This window comes from Dendrobates tinctorius, unplaced genomic scaffold (genome assembly GCF_039654945.1).
Source record: "Dendrobates tinctorius isolate UK_male_01 unplaced genomic scaffold, ASM3965494v1 ptg000111l, whole genome shotgun sequence".
NCBI classification, from domain to species: Eukaryota; Metazoa; Chordata; class Amphibia; order Anura; family Dendrobatidae; genus Dendrobates; species Dendrobates tinctorius.
Window position 1 is genome coordinate 42,997,999 of NW_027361779.1, and position 19,318 is coordinate 43,017,316.

At 42.5% G+C, this 19,318-nt stretch overlaps 1 protein-coding gene across 1 annotated transcript in view; it reads right to left on the bottom strand.

Annotated features, from left to right (window-relative positions):
• LOC141100933 (uncharacterized) overlaps positions 1–19,318 on the bottom strand; it is a 516,918-nt gene that overhangs the window by 462,116 nt on the left and 35,484 nt on the right. Inside the window, exons 6-9 of the mRNA XM_073589707.1 lie at positions 15,327–15,531; positions 11,374–11,588; positions 10,145–10,347; positions 8,768–8,892 (exon numbers count right to left, since the gene is read on the bottom strand). Of these exons, the coding sequence (XP_073445808.1) occupies positions 8,768–8,892; positions 10,145–10,347; positions 11,374–11,588; positions 15,327–15,531 (748 nt within the window). The remainder of the gene's footprint in view (positions 1–8,767; positions 8,893–10,144; positions 10,348–11,373; positions 11,589–15,326; positions 15,532–19,318) is intronic.

Genomic DNA, 19,318 nt, shown 5'->3' on the forward strand with positions numbered 1-19,318 from the left:
TCTCTTCCTCTCTGAAGAGACAATTTGCATATTTCCCAGAGGAGCATTGCAAGGCTTAAAAGTCTCCTCACCTTGGCATGTCAGGCTTGAAATGTCACTCTCCACAAGAAGAAATGTTACCAATTGGATCTTGGTTAGACGCCTCTCACCAAGCCAAATGAGATCTTGCACTTTGCATTGATGAGGGGCAGTACCCCAAAACACAGTGTATGTATTTAAGATTTTAGTTTTAGCTTTTATCCTAAGTCATGTGGCAAGGCTCGTTAGAGGGTCAATATTGACTTTTAGGATTGCTACTTCCAATAGGTGGCACTCTGAAGAGACAAATTGCATACTTAACAGAGGAGAATTGCAAGGCTTAAAAGTCTCCTCACCTTGGCGTGTCAGGCTTGACATGTTACTCTCTGTAAGGAGAAATGTTACCCCTTCAATCAAAGAACTTTAAGACATAGGAAGATGGAAAAAAACATTTTTTTTCTCTAAAATTTTTATTTAAAACCCCAATATTTCTCATTTTCTCACAGGTTAATGGGAGAAAATTGACCCCACATTTAATTTCTACACAATTTTTTCTGAATGCACTAACACCCATATGCAGTCGAAAACTACCGTATCTGTTTTCAGACAGGAAGGAGCACTATTTTATTTCTGAAGTGCAAATTTGTCTGGAATAAATTGCAGACACCATGTTGCATTTGCAGTGACCATCAGATGCCAAAACAGCAGAAAAATCCCCAAAGTTAACCAATTTTGGAAACTAGACCTCTCAAAAAATTAAGATAGTGATGTGGTGAGCATTTTGAACCCACAGGTACTTTACAGAACTTTATAACATTGGGACATGAAACTGAAAAATTATGTTTTTTTGTCCAGTAATACCCCATATGAAGTTGTAAACTACTGTTTGGGGGACAGAGAAGGGTTCAGAAAAGAAGAAAAACCACAGACCACTCCACAACCCCCCTCACCACTTTTCTTTAGGACCAGCTTGTTTACTTTACTTGTGATACAGGTACATCTCACAAAATTAGGATATCATCAAAAAGTTAATTTATTTCAGTTCTTCAATACAAAAAGTGAAAATCACATATATTGTATAGAGCCATTACAGGCAGAGTGATTTACTTCAATTGTTTATTTCTGTTAATGTTGAGGATTATGGCTTACAGCCAATGAAAACCCAAAAGTCATTATCTCAGTAAATTAGAATACTAATATCATCAGCTTGAAAAAATGATTTTAAAATCCGAAATGTTGGCCTACTGAATTGTATGTTCAGTAAATGCACTCAATACTTGGTCGGGGCTCCTTTTGCATCAATTACTGCATCAATATAGCGTGGCATGGAGGTGATCAGTCTGTGGCACTGCGGATTTGTTATGGAAGCCCAGGTTGCTTTGATAGCAGCATTCAGCTCGTCTGCATTGTTGGGTCTGGTGTCTCTCATCTTCTCCTTGATAATACCCCACAGATTCTCTATGGAGTTAAGGCCAGGTGAGGTTGCTGGCCAATCAAGCATAATAATTGTGATGCTAGTTACTTCTCACAGCCAAGCCGTAAGTCGGAGTGGTCAAGGAGTCTAAGGTCAGAAGCCAGGAGGGTACGTCATAAATAGAAGGAAGAGACAAAAGCGTAGTCAGGTAACGTTCCGAGATCAGAGAACCGGGAGGTTAATGGATCAGAACTGAAGGGGTTAAACAGGCAGATGGTCAGAACAAAGTCCAAAGTCAGGCAACAGATCAAGCAAACAGAATACAAGGCACAGGAGAGCACAGAGCACAGATATCACAAGATGAATGTACGTCTGGCAGTGATCTGGGAGAAGCTGCTCAGTTAAGTAGGCATTGCAATTACCCAGAATAGTGAATACCTGAGACAGCAGACACCTCCCAGTCACAGATTGGCTAGACGAACTGTCAATCAACACATTTGCAGCTCAGCACGCCCCTGTACCAGATTGGATGGCCATGCTGTCCATCAAAGTACTGACAGCTTCAGCACGCCTGTTATGAATGGGTCACTGAGGAGGATAGCAGGCCAGGTTAAGCTACAGAAAACCAGAGAGGTTGGTAACTAAGCGGATTGCAGACCCCTAATCCTAGCCACACAACTAGCAGTAGCCGTGGAGCGTACGTACGATGATCCTAGACGCCTCGGCACAGCCGGAGAGCTAACTAAGCCTAAAGCAAGAAAGGGGAAATCTAAACTGCCCCGGAGCAGACCCCAAAGGAATAGATAGCCCCCAAACATATATTGTCGGTGAGACAAGATGAAAACAGAAACACAGGCAGTAAAATAGACTGAGCAAACGATGGGGCCCACACTGACTAGACAGGACAGGAAAGGAAAGACACTGTCTGCAATCACGCAAAAAAAACCTGCAAAAGTCCAACACGTCTGATGCACAAAAAACACTGAAGTCGCACGACTTCTCCCCCACTATATCAGCACTCTGGTATATTCTGAAAGCAAAGCAAAAAGAGACCAATATAACAGGAGGACAAAACAAACTGGCACAAGCAGTAACATATGGGCGGTGATTCAACACAGCCCCAGCCGGAGCTGGCTGACTCGCACAAAGGAGAGATAGACAAAACCAGATCAAATGCAAACAGAGTAGCAAATGAACCATTTAGCGGAACCATGCAGGGACAGAGCAGGAGACATCAGACTTCAGGAGGCACAGGAAGAATATCACCAGCAGGGATAGAGGGAGTCGGCTGTATTAAATCCCAATCTGAAACCCCAGATCTCCAATCATCATCCTCATTATCAGGTGGCCAGCCTTTGTCAATCAGATCAGCTCCACTACCTCCAGTAACCACCAGAGGGTTCCCAGAATGAGAATTCGCAACCCCTCTGTCAATCTGAACAGCTCCACTACCTTCAGTAATAACCAGAGGGAGGCAAGAAAGAGAATTTACAACAGTACCCCCCCTTGAGGAGGGGTCACCGAACCTTCATCCATGCCACCAGGCCGGTCAGGATGGGCCCGGTGAAAGGCACGAACCAATCTTTCGGCATGAATGTCAGAAGCAGAGACCCAAGAATTGTCCTCCTCGTCATAACCCTTCCATTTGACCAAGTACTGGAGTCTCCTTCTAGCCAAACGAGAATCCAATATTTTCTCTACATCATACTCCAAATTATCTTTAACCAATACAGGGTCAGGAGGCGCCGCCATGGGTACTACTGGCTCCACAAACCTCTTCAACAAAGATTTATGAAACACGTTATGAATCTTAAGCGTAACTGGAAGAGCCAAACGGAAAGAAACGGGCCTAAGGATTTCCAAAATCTTATAAGGTCCAATGAATCTTGGCTTGAATTTTGGAGACGCAACCTTCATAGGAATATTCTTTGAAGACAACCAAATCATATCACCCTGTTATGATTGAGTCACCGAGGAGGAAAAAACAAAACACAAGCTCAGCCCAGAAAATCAGAGAGGTTGGAAACTAGCGGATTGCAGACCCCTGATCCTATCACACAACTAGCAGTAGTCGTGGAGTGTTCCTACAGTGATCCTAGACACCTCGTCACAGCCGGAGATCTACACAAGCCTAAAGAGAGAAAAGAGAAAAACTGACTGCCCCAGAGCAGACCCCAAAGCAATAGGCAGCCCCCAACATATAATGATGGTGAAGCAAGATGAAAACACTAACACAGATAGAAAGATAGGTTGAGCAAAGCAAACGATGGGGCCCAAGCTAACTAAAAAGGACAGGACAGAAAAGCTGCTGTCTGCAATCCGAGAAAACCCTGCCAAAAAATACTACCAACAGAACTGATAAGCAAAAAGGACCCTGAAGTCTCTAGACTTCAAACCCTATATCAGCACTCAGAATATTCTGGAAGCAAAGCAAAAGAGAACACTGATCAAGGAAAAAGAATCCAGCACACCCCCGGCCGGGGATGGCTGAACTCAAAAAACAAGGTAAACAAAACCAAAACTAATAAGTTCAATAGCAGAGCAAAAACTTATCTTTGGGAAGCAGGAATCAGACTGGTCTCCAAGAATCCAGCAGAGAAATCACCAGCGACTCAGAAGGGCGTCCGCTGCCTTATATCCAGTCTGTAGTTCCCGTTACCCAGTCACGATCCACCTGATCTGGTGTTTGGTTATCATCCTCACTACCTTCCTTCACCAGAAGAGGGAGATCCTCGGACAAAAAAGATGAATGAACAGATGAGCTCTCAACATCACCCACTTTAAACCGGGGACCATTGGTCCTATGCCGGTTGGAAAACTGTTGGGCTTTTCCCTGAGAGTGGGACAACTTATCCACCACTTGGTCCCAAATCTGCTGCATTCTCTCTACCACAGAATCCACACTTGGGCAGGCCGAAGATTCCACCTGCCCTAAAGAAAATCGAGGATGAAACCCAAAGTTACAGAAAAAGGGCGACATCAAAGTGGGAGAACTAGCCCTATTGTTTAGCGCGAATTCAGCCAAGGGCAAAAATGAGACCCAGTCATCCTGATCAGCAGATATGAAACATCTCAAATAGGACTCCAAAGTCTGGTTTGTTCTCTTAGTCTGCCCATTGGTCTGAGGATGAAATGCAAAGGAGAAAGATAACTGAATTCCCAGTTTGGAACAAAAAGCTCTCCAAAATTTGGAAACAAACTGGACTCCTCTATCCGACACAATGTTCTCAGGAATCCTGTGCAACCGAACCACCTGTTGTAAAAACAAGGGCACCAACTCAGAAGAAGATGGCAACTTTGGGAATAGTACAAGATGGACCATCTTAGAAAATCTATCACAGATCACCCAGATAACAGTCATTCTCTGAGAGACAGGAAGATCAGAAATAAAATCCATTGAAATATGGGTCCATGGCCTCCTGGGCACCGGCAGGGGCATCAACAACCCACAAGAACGAGAACAGGGCTTGGACCGAGAACAAGTTCTACAGGACTGCACAAAATTCCTGACATCACGCGTTAAGGCAGGCCACCAAAAAGACAGACTCACCAAATCTCTGGTACCAAAAATACCTGGATGACCAGCCAACACGGAGCAATGAATTTCAGACATTACTCTTTTCCTCCACTGGTCAGGGACATACAATTTTCCCATGGGGCAACGTTCAGGTTTGTCCTCCTGAAATTCCTCCAGGGCACGTCTCAAATTGGGTGAGATGGCGGAAAGAACTACACCCTCATTGAGAATGGTAGTAGGCTCGGTCACATCAAGAGAATCCGCAAAGAAACTCCTAGAAAAAGGGCATCCGCCTTAACATTCTTAGTGCCCAAAAGAAAAGAGACCACAAAATTAAAACGCGTGAAAAACAAGGCCCACCTAGCCTGTCTAGGATTCAAACGCTTGGCTGATTCAAGATACATCAAATTCTTGCGGTAGGTGAGGACCACAACTTGATGTCTAGCTCCCTCCAACCAATGTCTCCACTCTTCAAATGGGTCACCGAGGAGGATAGCAGGCCAGGCTAAGCCACAGAAAACCAGAGAGGTTGGTAACTAAGCGGATTGCAGACCCCTGATCTTATCCACACAACTAGCAGTAGCTGTGAAGCGTACATACGATGATCCTAGACGCCTCGGCAAGAAAGGGGAAATCTAAACTGCCCCGGAGCAGACCCCAAAGGAATAGATAGCCCCCAAACATATATTGTCAGTGAGACAAGATGAAAACACAAACGCAGGCAGGAAAATAGACTGAGCAAATGATGGGGCCCACACTGACCAGACAGGACAGGAAAGGAAAGACTGTCTGCAATCACGCAAAAAAACCCTGCAAAAGTCCAACACGTCTGATGCACAAAAAACACTGAAGTCGCACGACTTCATCCCCACTATATCAGCACTCTGGTATATTCTGAAAGCAAAGCTCCACTACCTCCAGTAACCACAAGAGGGAGCACAGAAAGAATATCCGCAACCCCTCTGTCAATCTGACCAGCTCCACTACCTTCAGTAAACAAGAGGGAGGCCAGAAAGAGAATTCACAACACACGCCCCTGTACCGGATTGGATGGCCAAGCTGTCAGTAGCTGCATCCCAGACACCTTGGGGAGTGGAACCTGTGACAGTGATACTGTTGTTTGTAATCCAGAAATTGGTACTTTTGGCAGTGTAGCCAGATGCCAAGTCCTGCTGGAGAATAAGATTTCCAACTCCTAAAAGCTTGTTGGCAGAGGGAAGCATAAAGTGCTCTAAAGTTTCCTGGTAGACGGCTGCACTGACTTTGGTCTTGATAAAACACAGTGGACCAACACCAGCAGATGACATGGCTCCCAAAACCATCATTGATTGTGGATACTTCACACTAGACCTTGGAAATCAAAGTCCCAGAGTCTGGAGGTAGAGTGGAGAGGCCACAATCTAAGCTGCTTGAGGTCTAGTGTGAAGTTTCCACAGTCAGCGATGGTTTGTGGAGCCATGTCATCTGCTGTCGTAGGTCCACTATGTTTTATCAAGATCAAAGTCAGCACAGCCGTCTATCAGGAAATTTTAGAGCACTTCATGCTTCCCTCTGCTTTTTGAAGTTGGAAATTTCATTCTCCAGCAGGACCTGGGACCTTTCCACACTGCCAAAAGTACCAATACCTGGTTTAAAAACAGCAGTATCACTGTGCTTGATTGACCAGCAAACTCGCCTGAACTTAACTCAAAAGAGAATCTATGGGATATTGTGAAGAGGAAGATGATAGACACCAGACCCAACAATGCAGACAAGCTGAAAGCTGCTATCAAAGCAACCTGGGCTTCCATAACACCTCAGTAGTGCCACAGGCTGATCGCCTCCATGCCAAGACGCATTGATGCAGTAATTGATGCAAAAGGAGCCCCGACCAAGTATTGCCTGCTTTTACTGAATATACATTTCAGTAGACCAACATTTCGGATTTTAAAATCATTTTTTCAAGCTGGTGTTATAAAGTATTCCAACTTACTGAGATAATGACTTTTGGGTTTTCATTGTCTGTAAGCTATAATCATCAACATTAACATAAATAAACACGTGAAATAGATCACTCTGTTTGTAATGACTCTATATAATATACGAGTTTCACTCTTTGTGTTGAAGAACTGAAATAAATTAACTTTTTGATGATATTCTAATTTTGTGAGATGCACCTCTATATCCTGCATCTGGCTCAGTTTTAATTATCTTCAAAAGATGAGTACAGGCCTCTCCCTTCTATTTCACACCTGAAAGCATTTATAAGCAAATATATTGTGAGATAGGGGTCTACATAGACTTGTCTACTCAATGCATCACCTAAGTGCAGCACTTAAATGTGTTGCAAGAATTACACCAGAATTGACCCAGAAGGAAACTGAAAGTAACTGGATACAAAGTCACAATAAACTATTTTTTTGTTTGTTTTCGCTCTCACCCCTATAGTCCTTTACTTCTTACTAACCCCCTAATCCCGATGCCTAGTAAAGAACTCTTCCTCCATTCTCCCCATACATCTCACCGCCTCCTCAGAACTGTTCCTCAACATACAATCCTATATCTCCAAACACAGTCACATCACGCCCTCTCCTGCTCCCACCTACTAACACTTTCTCTGCTCCTCCTCACTGCTAGTGATATCTCTCAAAATCCTGGTCCTCCTCACCACATTTCCACAGTCAAAAAATGCTGCGGTACAGACAAGAAAAGTTGTTTCTGGAAGTGCATTGTGGCTTGACAATGCACTTTGAGCTCCTAAGCAAGCCACTATATTTCCTACCTACCGTCAAAGCACAATTTCTCCCAGCTAGAGCAGCACTTTGGGGTCATAAAGGGAGAGCTACACAATAATATAATATAACAAAATAGTCCAAAAAAGACAATAATAGCCACCTCAAATTCAATATCTTATATAACAACTCTTGCCACAAAATTTGTGCAGAAAAAAAGGCAATAGGCAAATGAATAATCCAATAAAATCAATCATTTATTCACATAAATTCCTAAAATATATAACAAGGAAATCTCTCCTAAAATGCCAGGTACAGAGAATTTTTTGTGCATACAAAAAACTTTTCACATCAAAAAATGATACTGCAACTTTGTATACAAAGTGGAATGATCACAAATATATTACGTTTAAAGGCAAGAAAAAATTATGTATAAAATGTGCCAAATGATCAAAACATCCGCACTCCTAAAATGTTTTTGCAAGTATCATGAAAAAACAATGCCGCAATGCCTCAAGAGAAGGGAATAGCTCCTCATTAAATTGATTCAATCTGTTCCGTGTATAATTTACATGCCATAACGGCTAACAGAAGAAGCATACTACTCCTCAATTGGGCGGTTTAAAGTGCATAGTGCTAGAAAATAGTTGCGACTTACATTGATACGCCCCCTGTTGAGGAAGCCAGCACGGCGAAACGGCGCTGTCAGGGCGCATGTTATATTGACTATTCACGCCTCTGATCTGCGTTGCCTTTTTCTGGTATTTTTCACTATCTTATCATTCCCTATCAATATTTTGGCTACATGTCTTTTAATAAATTGTTTAATAAAATTACAACTTTTTAAATAACTTCAGTTTTGTTATGTACATTTCTTTCTTTATATGGGTTATAAATCTTAACATAGATTGGTTTCCTTGCTCATGTTTTAAAACTTGGTAAGTACTGAATATTATAACGTTTGTCCCTATATTGATATATAGACGGCAAACGTGTTAAAAATGATTAATTTTTTAGAAACCAGCGCATTCATGAATACATTAGGGTTTCTGACGTAGCATGTCTAAGACGCAGCCAATCTGACAGTGGGCATAGGCCCCATACTACCTGCTGGAGCTTGTCCACTATGTCCAATGTTTGCTTCAGCTTGACACTCAATGCTTCCAAATGATACATGATGGTGACATCATCTGTTATAGCCACACCACTGCTTTGGCAGTCATGTTGTTGGTCTAACAAAAAAAAATATTGTAATGGAAATAAGATAAAATATACCGTACATGTGTGGGATGCATAAATTGGTAGCATTAAATGCTTCAACGTTAGGAGCGATTATAGGGTTGAACAAAATGGAAAAAATGATTATTAGAAGTTGTCAGTGCTCTGTGCACATTTTGGACTACTGAGTGATGTTTGGCAAGTTTCTTAAAGGGGTTTTTAACATTGATGGTCTATCCTTAATATAGGTCATCAATGTCTGACTGGTGGGAGTGTGACATCCATCTCTTTTACTGATTAGCTGTTCCCATTGTTGGCGGTGGCTGGAACTGCTCAGTTATGGAGCTGCACCACACAGCTCCATCGACTGTATAGTGGCTGCGGCCAGGTACTGCACATCCGACCCTATTCAAATCAAAACCAGGAACAGCTGATCAGCGGGGGTGCCTGGTGTTGCGCCCCAACCAATCAGACATTAGTGACCTATCCTAAGGAGAGTCTATCTCTGTTATAGCCCTGGACAAACTGGTTGCTGGTGGTAACTAAGCAAGCACTAGGTGGGGTGTAGCCGTGCCCAAAACAACGATGTTTAACCGTGTTCAATGTCTACATTTCATTGTGAAACATAGATCATCTGATTTTACTCTTTTGAGCTGTCAGTAGGCATTGAAGTGTTTGTTCTACAGTTTCTATTTAGCTGACATTGTGAATACTAAAATCTTCCCACAGACTTTTAAGCTTTTTCTATATTATTCACATCACCAAGTAGTGACCTCATTACAGTGGAATTTCATTACGTTTTACTAGGCATGTTCTACTAAGACAGAATTTAAGCATCTTCTTGTCTCATTCTGGTCTGTGGTTTGCTTGATTTCTATTGTCCTTTTATTTGACATCTTTTATTACTCTGGGACTCTATGCATATAAAGGCTTATAATTAGACATTCAGATCAGCGCAATCACAAAGCAATTCCGACAAATGACAAACAAGCTGCATACGAAAGTATAGAAGAAGGGGTCAAAGACCACAACTGTTGTTTTAGCATAGCTGCTACATGGAAAGTGAAGCTACTGTTGGCTTTATGCCCACACGATTAGCTCACCGCACAATCTATACCAATTGCCTACTTAACATAATAAATATTTTAAAATCTCTTAAGGTTCCAGGCAAGTTAACAAACAAAAAAGGGTTTTGCAAAAGAACAATAGTACTTACAGTAAAACTGTAAAAAAAATAAATAAGGAAAGAATTCAATATCTACTTACCTGAACTGGATAGCACTGATGCTGTCACTCTCGCATTGCTTTTATTTGTTTTAGAAGTTTGCAATGAAGACAATCTCCCAGGTGCAGTAGAAACAGAACTTAGAGATGAATATCTCTGCAGTCCATGTGCTCCTAATAACCATTCTCGTAAATGCTGTACTTTTTCTTGAAAGCAAGTGTATATTGCCAGGCAGGCTTGAATGCTGCATAAAAAGAAAAAACATAATTTAAGACATAATAAAGTAGCTAGACAAGGGCTGGACAATTTACATGAGCAAGGGAAACAAATTCTTAGTGCCTCTGTAATCAAACTTATTAAACCTTAATTGCAAATTAGGATTTAGGGATTCTGTTGTGTAGAGCGATAAAACAAAACTGAAACTTTTCGGTCCTATGGGTCAGATGAAAGTCTGTAGAAAAAAAGAATGAAACATACATTGAAAAGAGCACCATGCCTACAGTGAAGCATGGTGGTAGCTTGGTGATGCTTTATGGCTGCTTTGCTTCATCTGGCACTGAAAACCTGCAGCATGTGGAGGGAAAGATGGATTCAATCAAGTATCAGTAAATCCTGGGAAGAAATGTCATACTTTTTGTGAGGAAGCTGAAGATTGGGCATTATCAGACCTTTCAACAGGGAAATGATCTCAAGCGCACCTCAAAGCTCACCAAGGCTTGGTTTTAGAAGTTCTAAAAGATTCCCCTGTGGTAATCAGATTAGCCTAACTTGAGCCCCTTTGAAAATCTTTTGTGAGATTTGAAGAAAGCAGGTGCAGCATGCAAATGCAAGAATATTAGTGAATCAGAGGCACTTCCAGAAGCTGTTCTCTGCTAACACTTCATGTTTGTAGTAGGTCATAACAGCCAAAAGTGTTGTGCTAGGTACTAAAGAGGTTTGTTATGAAAGGATTGAATACTTCTGAGACTGCAGTAGTTACTATAAGTGGTATTTTGTGTTGAATTTGGAAATTCCTTTTGTTGTATTAGTTGTGTTGAACAATTAAAATTTTTCTTGTTTGAATGCTTTATAGAAAAGTTGTAAATTTTGCTAAATGGTGGTTGAATAATTTTGATTAAAACTGTAAACACTTATTTTTACCTTCTCTAGTGGTTCAGTAACAGACTTATAATTTTAACTCTAAATAAAAGCTTCCACATATATGTCATTGTGTGATATAATGTGGTGTGATTAATATGAGCACATGTGTTCTTTCTTCCTCATCTCTTACCGTTCATAAAAACCACTGTCAATTTTTTGCACCTTTACTTTTAATTTCTCTTTTTTAAGGATTCTTTCTTCTCTGACACCACACATTGATAATTTTTCCTTCCTGTTTTTCATAATGTCTTCTTTAATAACTTTCCAAAGTCGGTCATTTGAATCTTCTGTTGAAATCATTTCTTTTAGGAAAGACTTGCAATTTAGAGCCAACTGATTTGATACCTAAATAAAAAAAAGTACACACCTTTAAAATGAATATAAAGTAAATAAGTGTAATTAATTTCATTCTTGCCTGCTTCCACTTTTTTTTTAAGTACAATGAGCTAAATACGGTACATGTTACATAGTTTCTTAACAATATTATAGATAAGGCTCTGATCAAGTTTTGTTTCTGCTCATATGTTTTTGAAATAAATAATATTATCCTCTATACTGCTATTCTCGCTCTCAAAAACACTCGAAACTAAACCTCATTCGATATCAAAAGGATTTATTAGGATTTGTAAGGATCATGGTTCTGTTACTATACAGGTTGACTTGACTATAAATGCGTGTAAGTGCACACGTGTATACCGGATGTAAGCAAAACGCAAACAGATGTGAAAAAAGGTATCTGTTCGAGTTTCCCGAACAATGTGCTATTTTGTATTTACCCCTTCCCGGACTAAACAATTTTTCTGTTTTTGTGCTTTTCTTTTGTCCTCCCCTTTTTCTCGAATCAAACATTTTTTATCAGGACACATTGTAGTTTTTAATTACACCAATCACTTTTTTATTATTATTATTTATTTATATAGCGCCATTAATTCCATGGTGCTGTACATGAGAAGGGGTTACATACAAATTACAGATATCATTAACAGTAAACAAATTTACGATGACAGACTGGTACAGAGGGGAAAGGACCCTGTCCTTGCGGACTTACATTTTACGTCAATTCTGACCAGCCAATCACAGCAATACAGTGGGTACGAAAAGTATTCAGACCACTTTACATTTTTCATTCTTTGTTTCATTGCAGCCATTTGGTAAATTCAAAAAAGTTCATTTTTTTCTCATTAATGTACACTCTGCACCCAATCTTCACTGAAAAAAAAGCAGAAATGTAGAAAGTTTTGCAAATTTATTAAAAAAGAAAAACTGAATTATTAACTGGTCATAAGTATTCAGACCCTTTGCTCAGACTCATATTTAAGTCACATGCTGTCTATTTCCTTGTGATCCTCCTTGAGATGGTTCTACTTCATTGGAGTCCAGCTGTGTTTAATTAAACTGATAGGACATGACTTGTAAAGGCCCACACCTGTCTATATAAGACCTTACAGCTCACAGTGCATGTCAGGCCAAATGAGAATCATGAGGTCAAAGGAACTGGCCAAGGAGCTCAGAGATAGAGTTGTGGCAAGGCACAACAAATCTGGCCAAGGTTACAAAAGAATTTCTGCAGTACTCAAGGTTCCTAAGAGCACAGTGGCCTCCATAATCTTTAAATCGAGGAAGTTTGGGACCACCAGAAGTCTTCGTAGACCTGGTCTTCCAGCCAAACTGAGCAATCATGGGAGAAGAGCCTTGGTGAGAGAGGTAAAGAAGAACCCCAAGATCACTGTGGCTGAGCTCGACAGATGCAGTAGGGAGATGGGAGAATGTTCCACAAAGTCAACTACCACTGCAGCCCTCCACCAGTCGGGCCTTTATGGCAGAGTGGCCCAACGGAAGCCTCTTCTCAGTGCAAGACATATGAAAGCCCACATAGGGTTTGCTAAAAAACACATGAAGGACTCCCAGACAATGAGAAATAAGATTCTCTGGTCTGATGAGACAAAGATAGAACTTTTTGATGATAATTCTAAGGGGTATGTATGTAGAAAACCAGACACTGCTCATCATCTACCCAATACAATCCTAGCAGTGAAATATGGTGGTGGCATCATCATGCTATAGAGGTGTTTTTCAGCTGCAGGGACAGGACAACTAGTTGCAATTGAAGGAAACATGAATGCGGCCAAATACAGAGATATTCTGGATGAAAACCTCTTTCAGAGTGCTCTGGAACTCAGACTTGGCCGAATATTTCCCTTCCTACAACACAATGACCCTAAGCACACAGCTAAAATAACAAAGGAGTGGCTTCAGAACAACTCTGTGACCATTCTTGACTTGCCCAGCCAGAGCCCTGACCTAAACCCAATTGAGCATCTCTGGAGAGATCTGAAAATGACTGTCCACCATCGTTCATCATCCAACCTGACGGAACTGGAGAGGATTTGCAAGGAAGAATGGCAGAGGATCCCCAAATTCAGGTGTGAAAAACTTGTTACCTCATTCCCAAGAAGATTCATGGCTGTACCAACTCAAAAGGGTGCTTCTACTCAATAGTGAGCAAAGGGTCTGAATACTTATAACCATGTGATATTTCAGTTTTTCTTTTTTAATAAATTTGCAAAAATTTCTACATTTCTGTTTTTTCAGTCAAGATGGGGTGCAGAGTGTACATTAATGAGAAAAAAATGAACTTTTTTTAATTTACCAAATGGCTGCAGTGAAACAAAGAATGAAAAAGTTAAAGGGGTCTGAATACTTTCCGTACCCACTGCAGACAATAATATAAACTGTATTTTATTCCTGAAAAACATGTTATTTATGGACGTCTGATTGAGCACTCACAGCACTCACACTCAGTTTTTCATTATTTCTTACTGCCTCAATAATAACATTTTCAAAATGTAGATTTAGGTGGAGAATCTTTTTCAAAGACATTACTTGCTGATCACCGTATGCAAATAGCATCTTCAGAGATGAAGAGGACTAGAACTCCAGCGCCACCTATTGGATGCTTCTCCATAAGGAGAAATGTTCCCCCTTTTAGGCTGGTTTCAGATTTGCTTTCAGGAGGGCTGCGGATGGCTGCCTACTTCCTCCTTTCTTCCTCCGTGAAGCTCCGCCTATGTTTCGCCTACTTCTGTTTGCGTCCTGCGCTTTCCCGTGTACCTATCTTTAACATTGGGTATACAGGGACATGCGTTGTATGTGGATGCGTCCGCAGGTGGTGATTTGACGTGTGCGGCGACTGCACAGAAACGCAAAATTTTACGTTTTCGTGTGGTCGCCGCACACATCAAATTGCCACATGCGGACACATCCGCATACAACTCATGTCCCTGTGTACCCAATGTTAAAGATAGATACACAGAGAAACGCTGGACGCATACAGAAGTAGGCAGAGCTTCACGGAGGAAGAAAGGAGGAAGTAGGCAGCCATCCGCAGCCCTTCTCAACGCAAATGTGAACCTAGCCTTACCCACAGTTAGAGGCCTCACACCTAGTCAAATCATATTTCCTTCTTTGCACCAAGGAAGCGCAAACTCACTGAAACACGTGTCTGAAAATTGAATTTCTGATTTGGCTTCTTGTCCTCAATCATATGGCAAGGCTCGTTAAAGGGTCGTTATAGACTTTTAGGATTACTATATCCAATAGGTCAAGTCAAAGTTTAAATCTTCTTTCTCTCTGAAGAGGCTATTCGCATATTTAAATTCCCAGGGAAACGTTACATGGCCTATGAGTTTTCTTACGACAGCTTGGCACTCTCCATAAGGAGAATGTTCTTACTATGCATATATAATTTAAAGGGAAACTGTCAATAGGTGCAAGGGACCAGTCTCTGACTACACATCCAATATACATAGTTCCCGTTCGACTTTTATAAATATGTTAACTCTGAAAATGATGCAGCATTTCAGATCAAAATATACAGTACCTGGCTGCAATTGTGAGTCAGGGTCTGTTTCATGCTGCCCATGGTTCAGGCAATGTGAATCTGATGACAGGTTCACTTTAAACAAAAAAGATTACACTATTACTAATATGTGATCATTTGAACTCAGACCTGTAAAAAACATCACATTGGCAGGATGTTCCAAGTGAACAAATTGATTTATTGACCATGTTATCAGCTTGCACCTTTGTAAGTAGTAATCCCAGATATCCATTCTTTGAGAAATGTCGTGATAGTATCTCCATTTGTTGGATGCCATTGAAGAAACCCGGGAGAATACCGTTTATAAGATTTTCCGGATCATTTTCTGTATTCAAAGCATCAAAATGACGATGAAGTGCTTCTAAATACTTAACCCGATCCTTTGTAGCATTCATTGCCTCTGTAATACTGAAGGAGAAAAAGTTGCATTTTAATAATAATGTATACAGCTGATTATGTTATATGTATCACTTTAAATGCTTGCTCACAGTGCTGTATAACATGGTCAAGTGCTAGCTAATGTTTTATCGGATAATACTCGGCCAAATGTTATATGTTATATTATAGGACAGTGTTGACCTGCGATTATTTTCTCTTGCCGATTCAGCATGAAAAAACAGTCACAGAATGCTGCAATCAACTCCAAAATTTGGATCCCTCGCACCTATACAATTCAATGGGTACGTATGAAACATCAGACTGCACTCCAGATGTCATCCGAGTGGAATACGATATAAGCTCACAGAGACAATGGAGGAGATGGAGAAATTAAAGAAGTTATCCACTACTTAGACAACTTCTTGTCATACCACACACCTCACCCCGATAAAATAAAAAAGCTTAGGCCTCTTTCACACTTCAGTTTTTTGCATCAGTTATAATCCGCCAAAAAGGCGGACAAGCGGATCCGTTCTCAACTGATGTGAACGGATGGCACAGGATCCGTTTTCAGACGGATCCTGAAAATGAAGAAATTTAAAGGAATCGCTGGCCGGGAAAAAGAGAGAGAGAGAGAGAGAGAGAGAGAGAGAGAGCTGTTGTTGTGACATGTGACCCTGGCGCCCAATCAGAGGCGTATCCAGGGTGGGGCAGCCGGGGCACTTGCCCCAAGCGCAGGCAGCAGGGGGGCGCAGTCGGGCCGCCTAATGCAGCGGTCCGCAGTGTCTCCCCACGGCGGCTGCGTTCTGCCGCTCCCCATCCTTTGAGTCGGCTGTTCTCTGTGACGGCTGTCAAGCTGACAGCCGGCACAGAGAAGGAGGCCGCACCGGCTCCCAGGCAGCAATTGTACTGGCGTCTATACAGACGCCAGTACAATTGAAGCTCTGATTGAAGCTCTGACCGCCGGGTCAGAGCGATGTCAGCAGCGTGATCAGGTCATGTGATCATGCTGCTGACGTCACTCCCCGGCGCCCAGAGCAAACGCTGGTGGTAAGTGTGCTCCTCTGTGGAGCTGAAGAACCACCGAAGATGGGAGATGGGGGGTGTTAATGAGTGGGGGGTTAATGAGTGGAGATGGGGTTTAATGTGTGGGGGTTAATGAGTGGAGATGGGGGTTCATGTGGGGATGGGGGTTACTGAGTGGGGGGGTTAATGTGTGGAGATGGGGGTTAATGAGTGGAGATGGGGGTTAATGTGTGGGGGTTAATGAGTGGAGATGGGGGGTTAATGTGTGGGGATGGGAGTTAATAAGTGGGGGGTTAATGAGTGGGGATGGGGGTTAATGTGTGGGGGTTAATGAGTGGAGATGGGGTTAATGTGGGGATGGGGTTAATGTGTGGGGATGGGAGTTAATAAGTGGGGGGTTAATGTGTGGGGATGGGGGTTAATGAGTGGGGATGGGGTTAATGTGGGGGGGGTTAATGTGTGGGGGTTAATGAGTGGAGATGGGGGTTAATGTGTGGGGGTTAATGAGTGGAGATGGGGGTTAATGTGTGGGGGTTAATGAGTGGAGATGGGTGTTAATGTGTGGGGGTTAATGAGTGGAGATGGGGTTAATGTGGGGATGGGGGTTAATGTGTGGGGATGGGAGTTAATAAGTGGGGGGTTAATGAGTGGGGATGGGGGTTAATGTGTGGGGGGTTAATGTGTGGGGATGGGGGTTAATGAGTGGGGATGGGGGTTAATGTGGGGGGTTAATGTGTGGGGATGGGGGTTAATGAGTGGGGGGTTAATGAGTGGGGATGGGGGTTAATGTGTGGGGATGGGGGTTAATGTGGGGATGGGGGTTAATGTGTGGGGATGGGGGTTAATGTGGGGATGGGGGTTAATAAGTGGGGGTTAATGAGTGGAGATGGGGGTTAATGAGTGTGGGGGGTTAATGAGTGGAAATGGGAGTTAATGAGTGTGGGGGGTTAATGAGTGGAGATTGGGGTTAATGAGTGGAAATGGGGGTTAATGTGTAGGGGGATTAATGTGTGGGGGGTTAATGAGTGAAGATGGGGTTAATGAGTGGGGATGGGGGTTTATGTGGGGGGGTTAATGAGTGGGAATGGGGGTTAATGAGTGGGAATGGGGGTTAATGTGTGGGGGGGTTAATGAGTGTTGATGGGGTTAATGAGTGGGGATGGGGTTAATGAGTGGGGATGGGGGTTAATGTGTGGGGGGATTTGGAGTGGGGGTACATAATGAGTGGGGGAATTTGGGAGTAGGGAAGAGGCGTTATTGAGTGGGGATGGGGATACTTAATGTGTGGGGGGATTTGGAGTGGGGATGGGGGGTACTTAATGTGTGTGGGGGATTGGGGATGGGAATGGTATTTAATGTGTGTGGGGAGATTTGAGGACACAAAATGAAGAGTATGTATGTATGAGGGCATGTATGAGGAAACAGTATGGGGGATGAGCGCAGACAGTAAGCAGTGTGAACGGGTGAATGTATGTGGACACAGTATGGGGAGAGAGGGTGATGGGATGTGTGCAGACACAATATGGGGAGTCAGGGGTATGTGTGAGCAGACAGTATAGAGAGTGAGGGGGTAAATATATGAGGAGACAGTATGGTGAACACAGGGATGATAGAGGAGACAGTATGTGGATGGAGGGGAATAGTGTGAGGCGACAGTATATTGCAGATATTTGTTTTTAGGTGCATTATAATGACACTTCTATCTTTAATTGCATTGTGTGGAGATTTGCTGCAGAAGACCGGAGAAGATGGAAGTCTGCAGAGACGGCTGTGGATGAGAAAACTCATCATGGGGTCTGGACAAGAAGAAGAAAAGGAGAACGACTTCAGAGACATCATCTACAGTATAAGGTACCTGGATGTAAATGATATTTGTGATACTGACTAATTCTCATGTATTTATTTGTTAGGAACATTAAAGGGGTTGTCCAGGTTTGTGCTGAGTCTGTAGTCATTCTATGTGACTGCAGACTTCTGAATTCTCACAGTGCTCACTGAACGCTGTTAGGATTCTCTTGGCCGGTAATTTACATACATGCGGTCACATGCTGACTAGACATGTGTGGCCTCACTCAATGAAAATGAACTGAGCGAGGCCGAGCACGTCTAGTCGGAGTGTGGCCAGAAGTATACAAATCACATACTTATACTGACATGACTGTACATCAGCAAGGGAGAATCCTAAAAGTGTGCAGGTGCATTCATTGTGAGAATTCAAAAGCTGCAATGTCAGGATTCAGCTCTGCAGGTTCCAGTAGTCATCACATGGACACTTCACTCATATGTGATTTTCATAGTTATGGTCTTGTGACAACGAGCTTCTCATCCTGCTTTCAGTTTTTTACTGAACATTGAGAGCATTTGGGAGACATGGCTAAGTGTGCAAGTTGCATATGTACTTGGGGGGGGGCGCCGAACCAAATTCTTGCCCCGGGTGCCAGAAAGCCTAGATACGCCTCTGCGCCCAATCAGTGCTGGCATCACCTTCCCCGCCTCCTGTTGAATAGAACATGAAGAGGAAGTGAGACATCAGCTGCAGCTCGGACTTCCTCTTCATGTTCGATTTGTCCAGGGACAGTGACACAGCCACTGATTGGACACTGGGGTCACATGTCACAACAACAGTACAATAACCCCGGGACCGCAAATGCCAACACCGCTGGAACGGCACCAGCACAGGAGGGGAGTATAGGTTTTTTATTTTATCGGGGCCAAACATTTATATCAAGAAGGGGTTGTCCAAGTAGTGGACAACCCCTGTAAGTTCTCCATCTTCCCCACACCTGTGCTG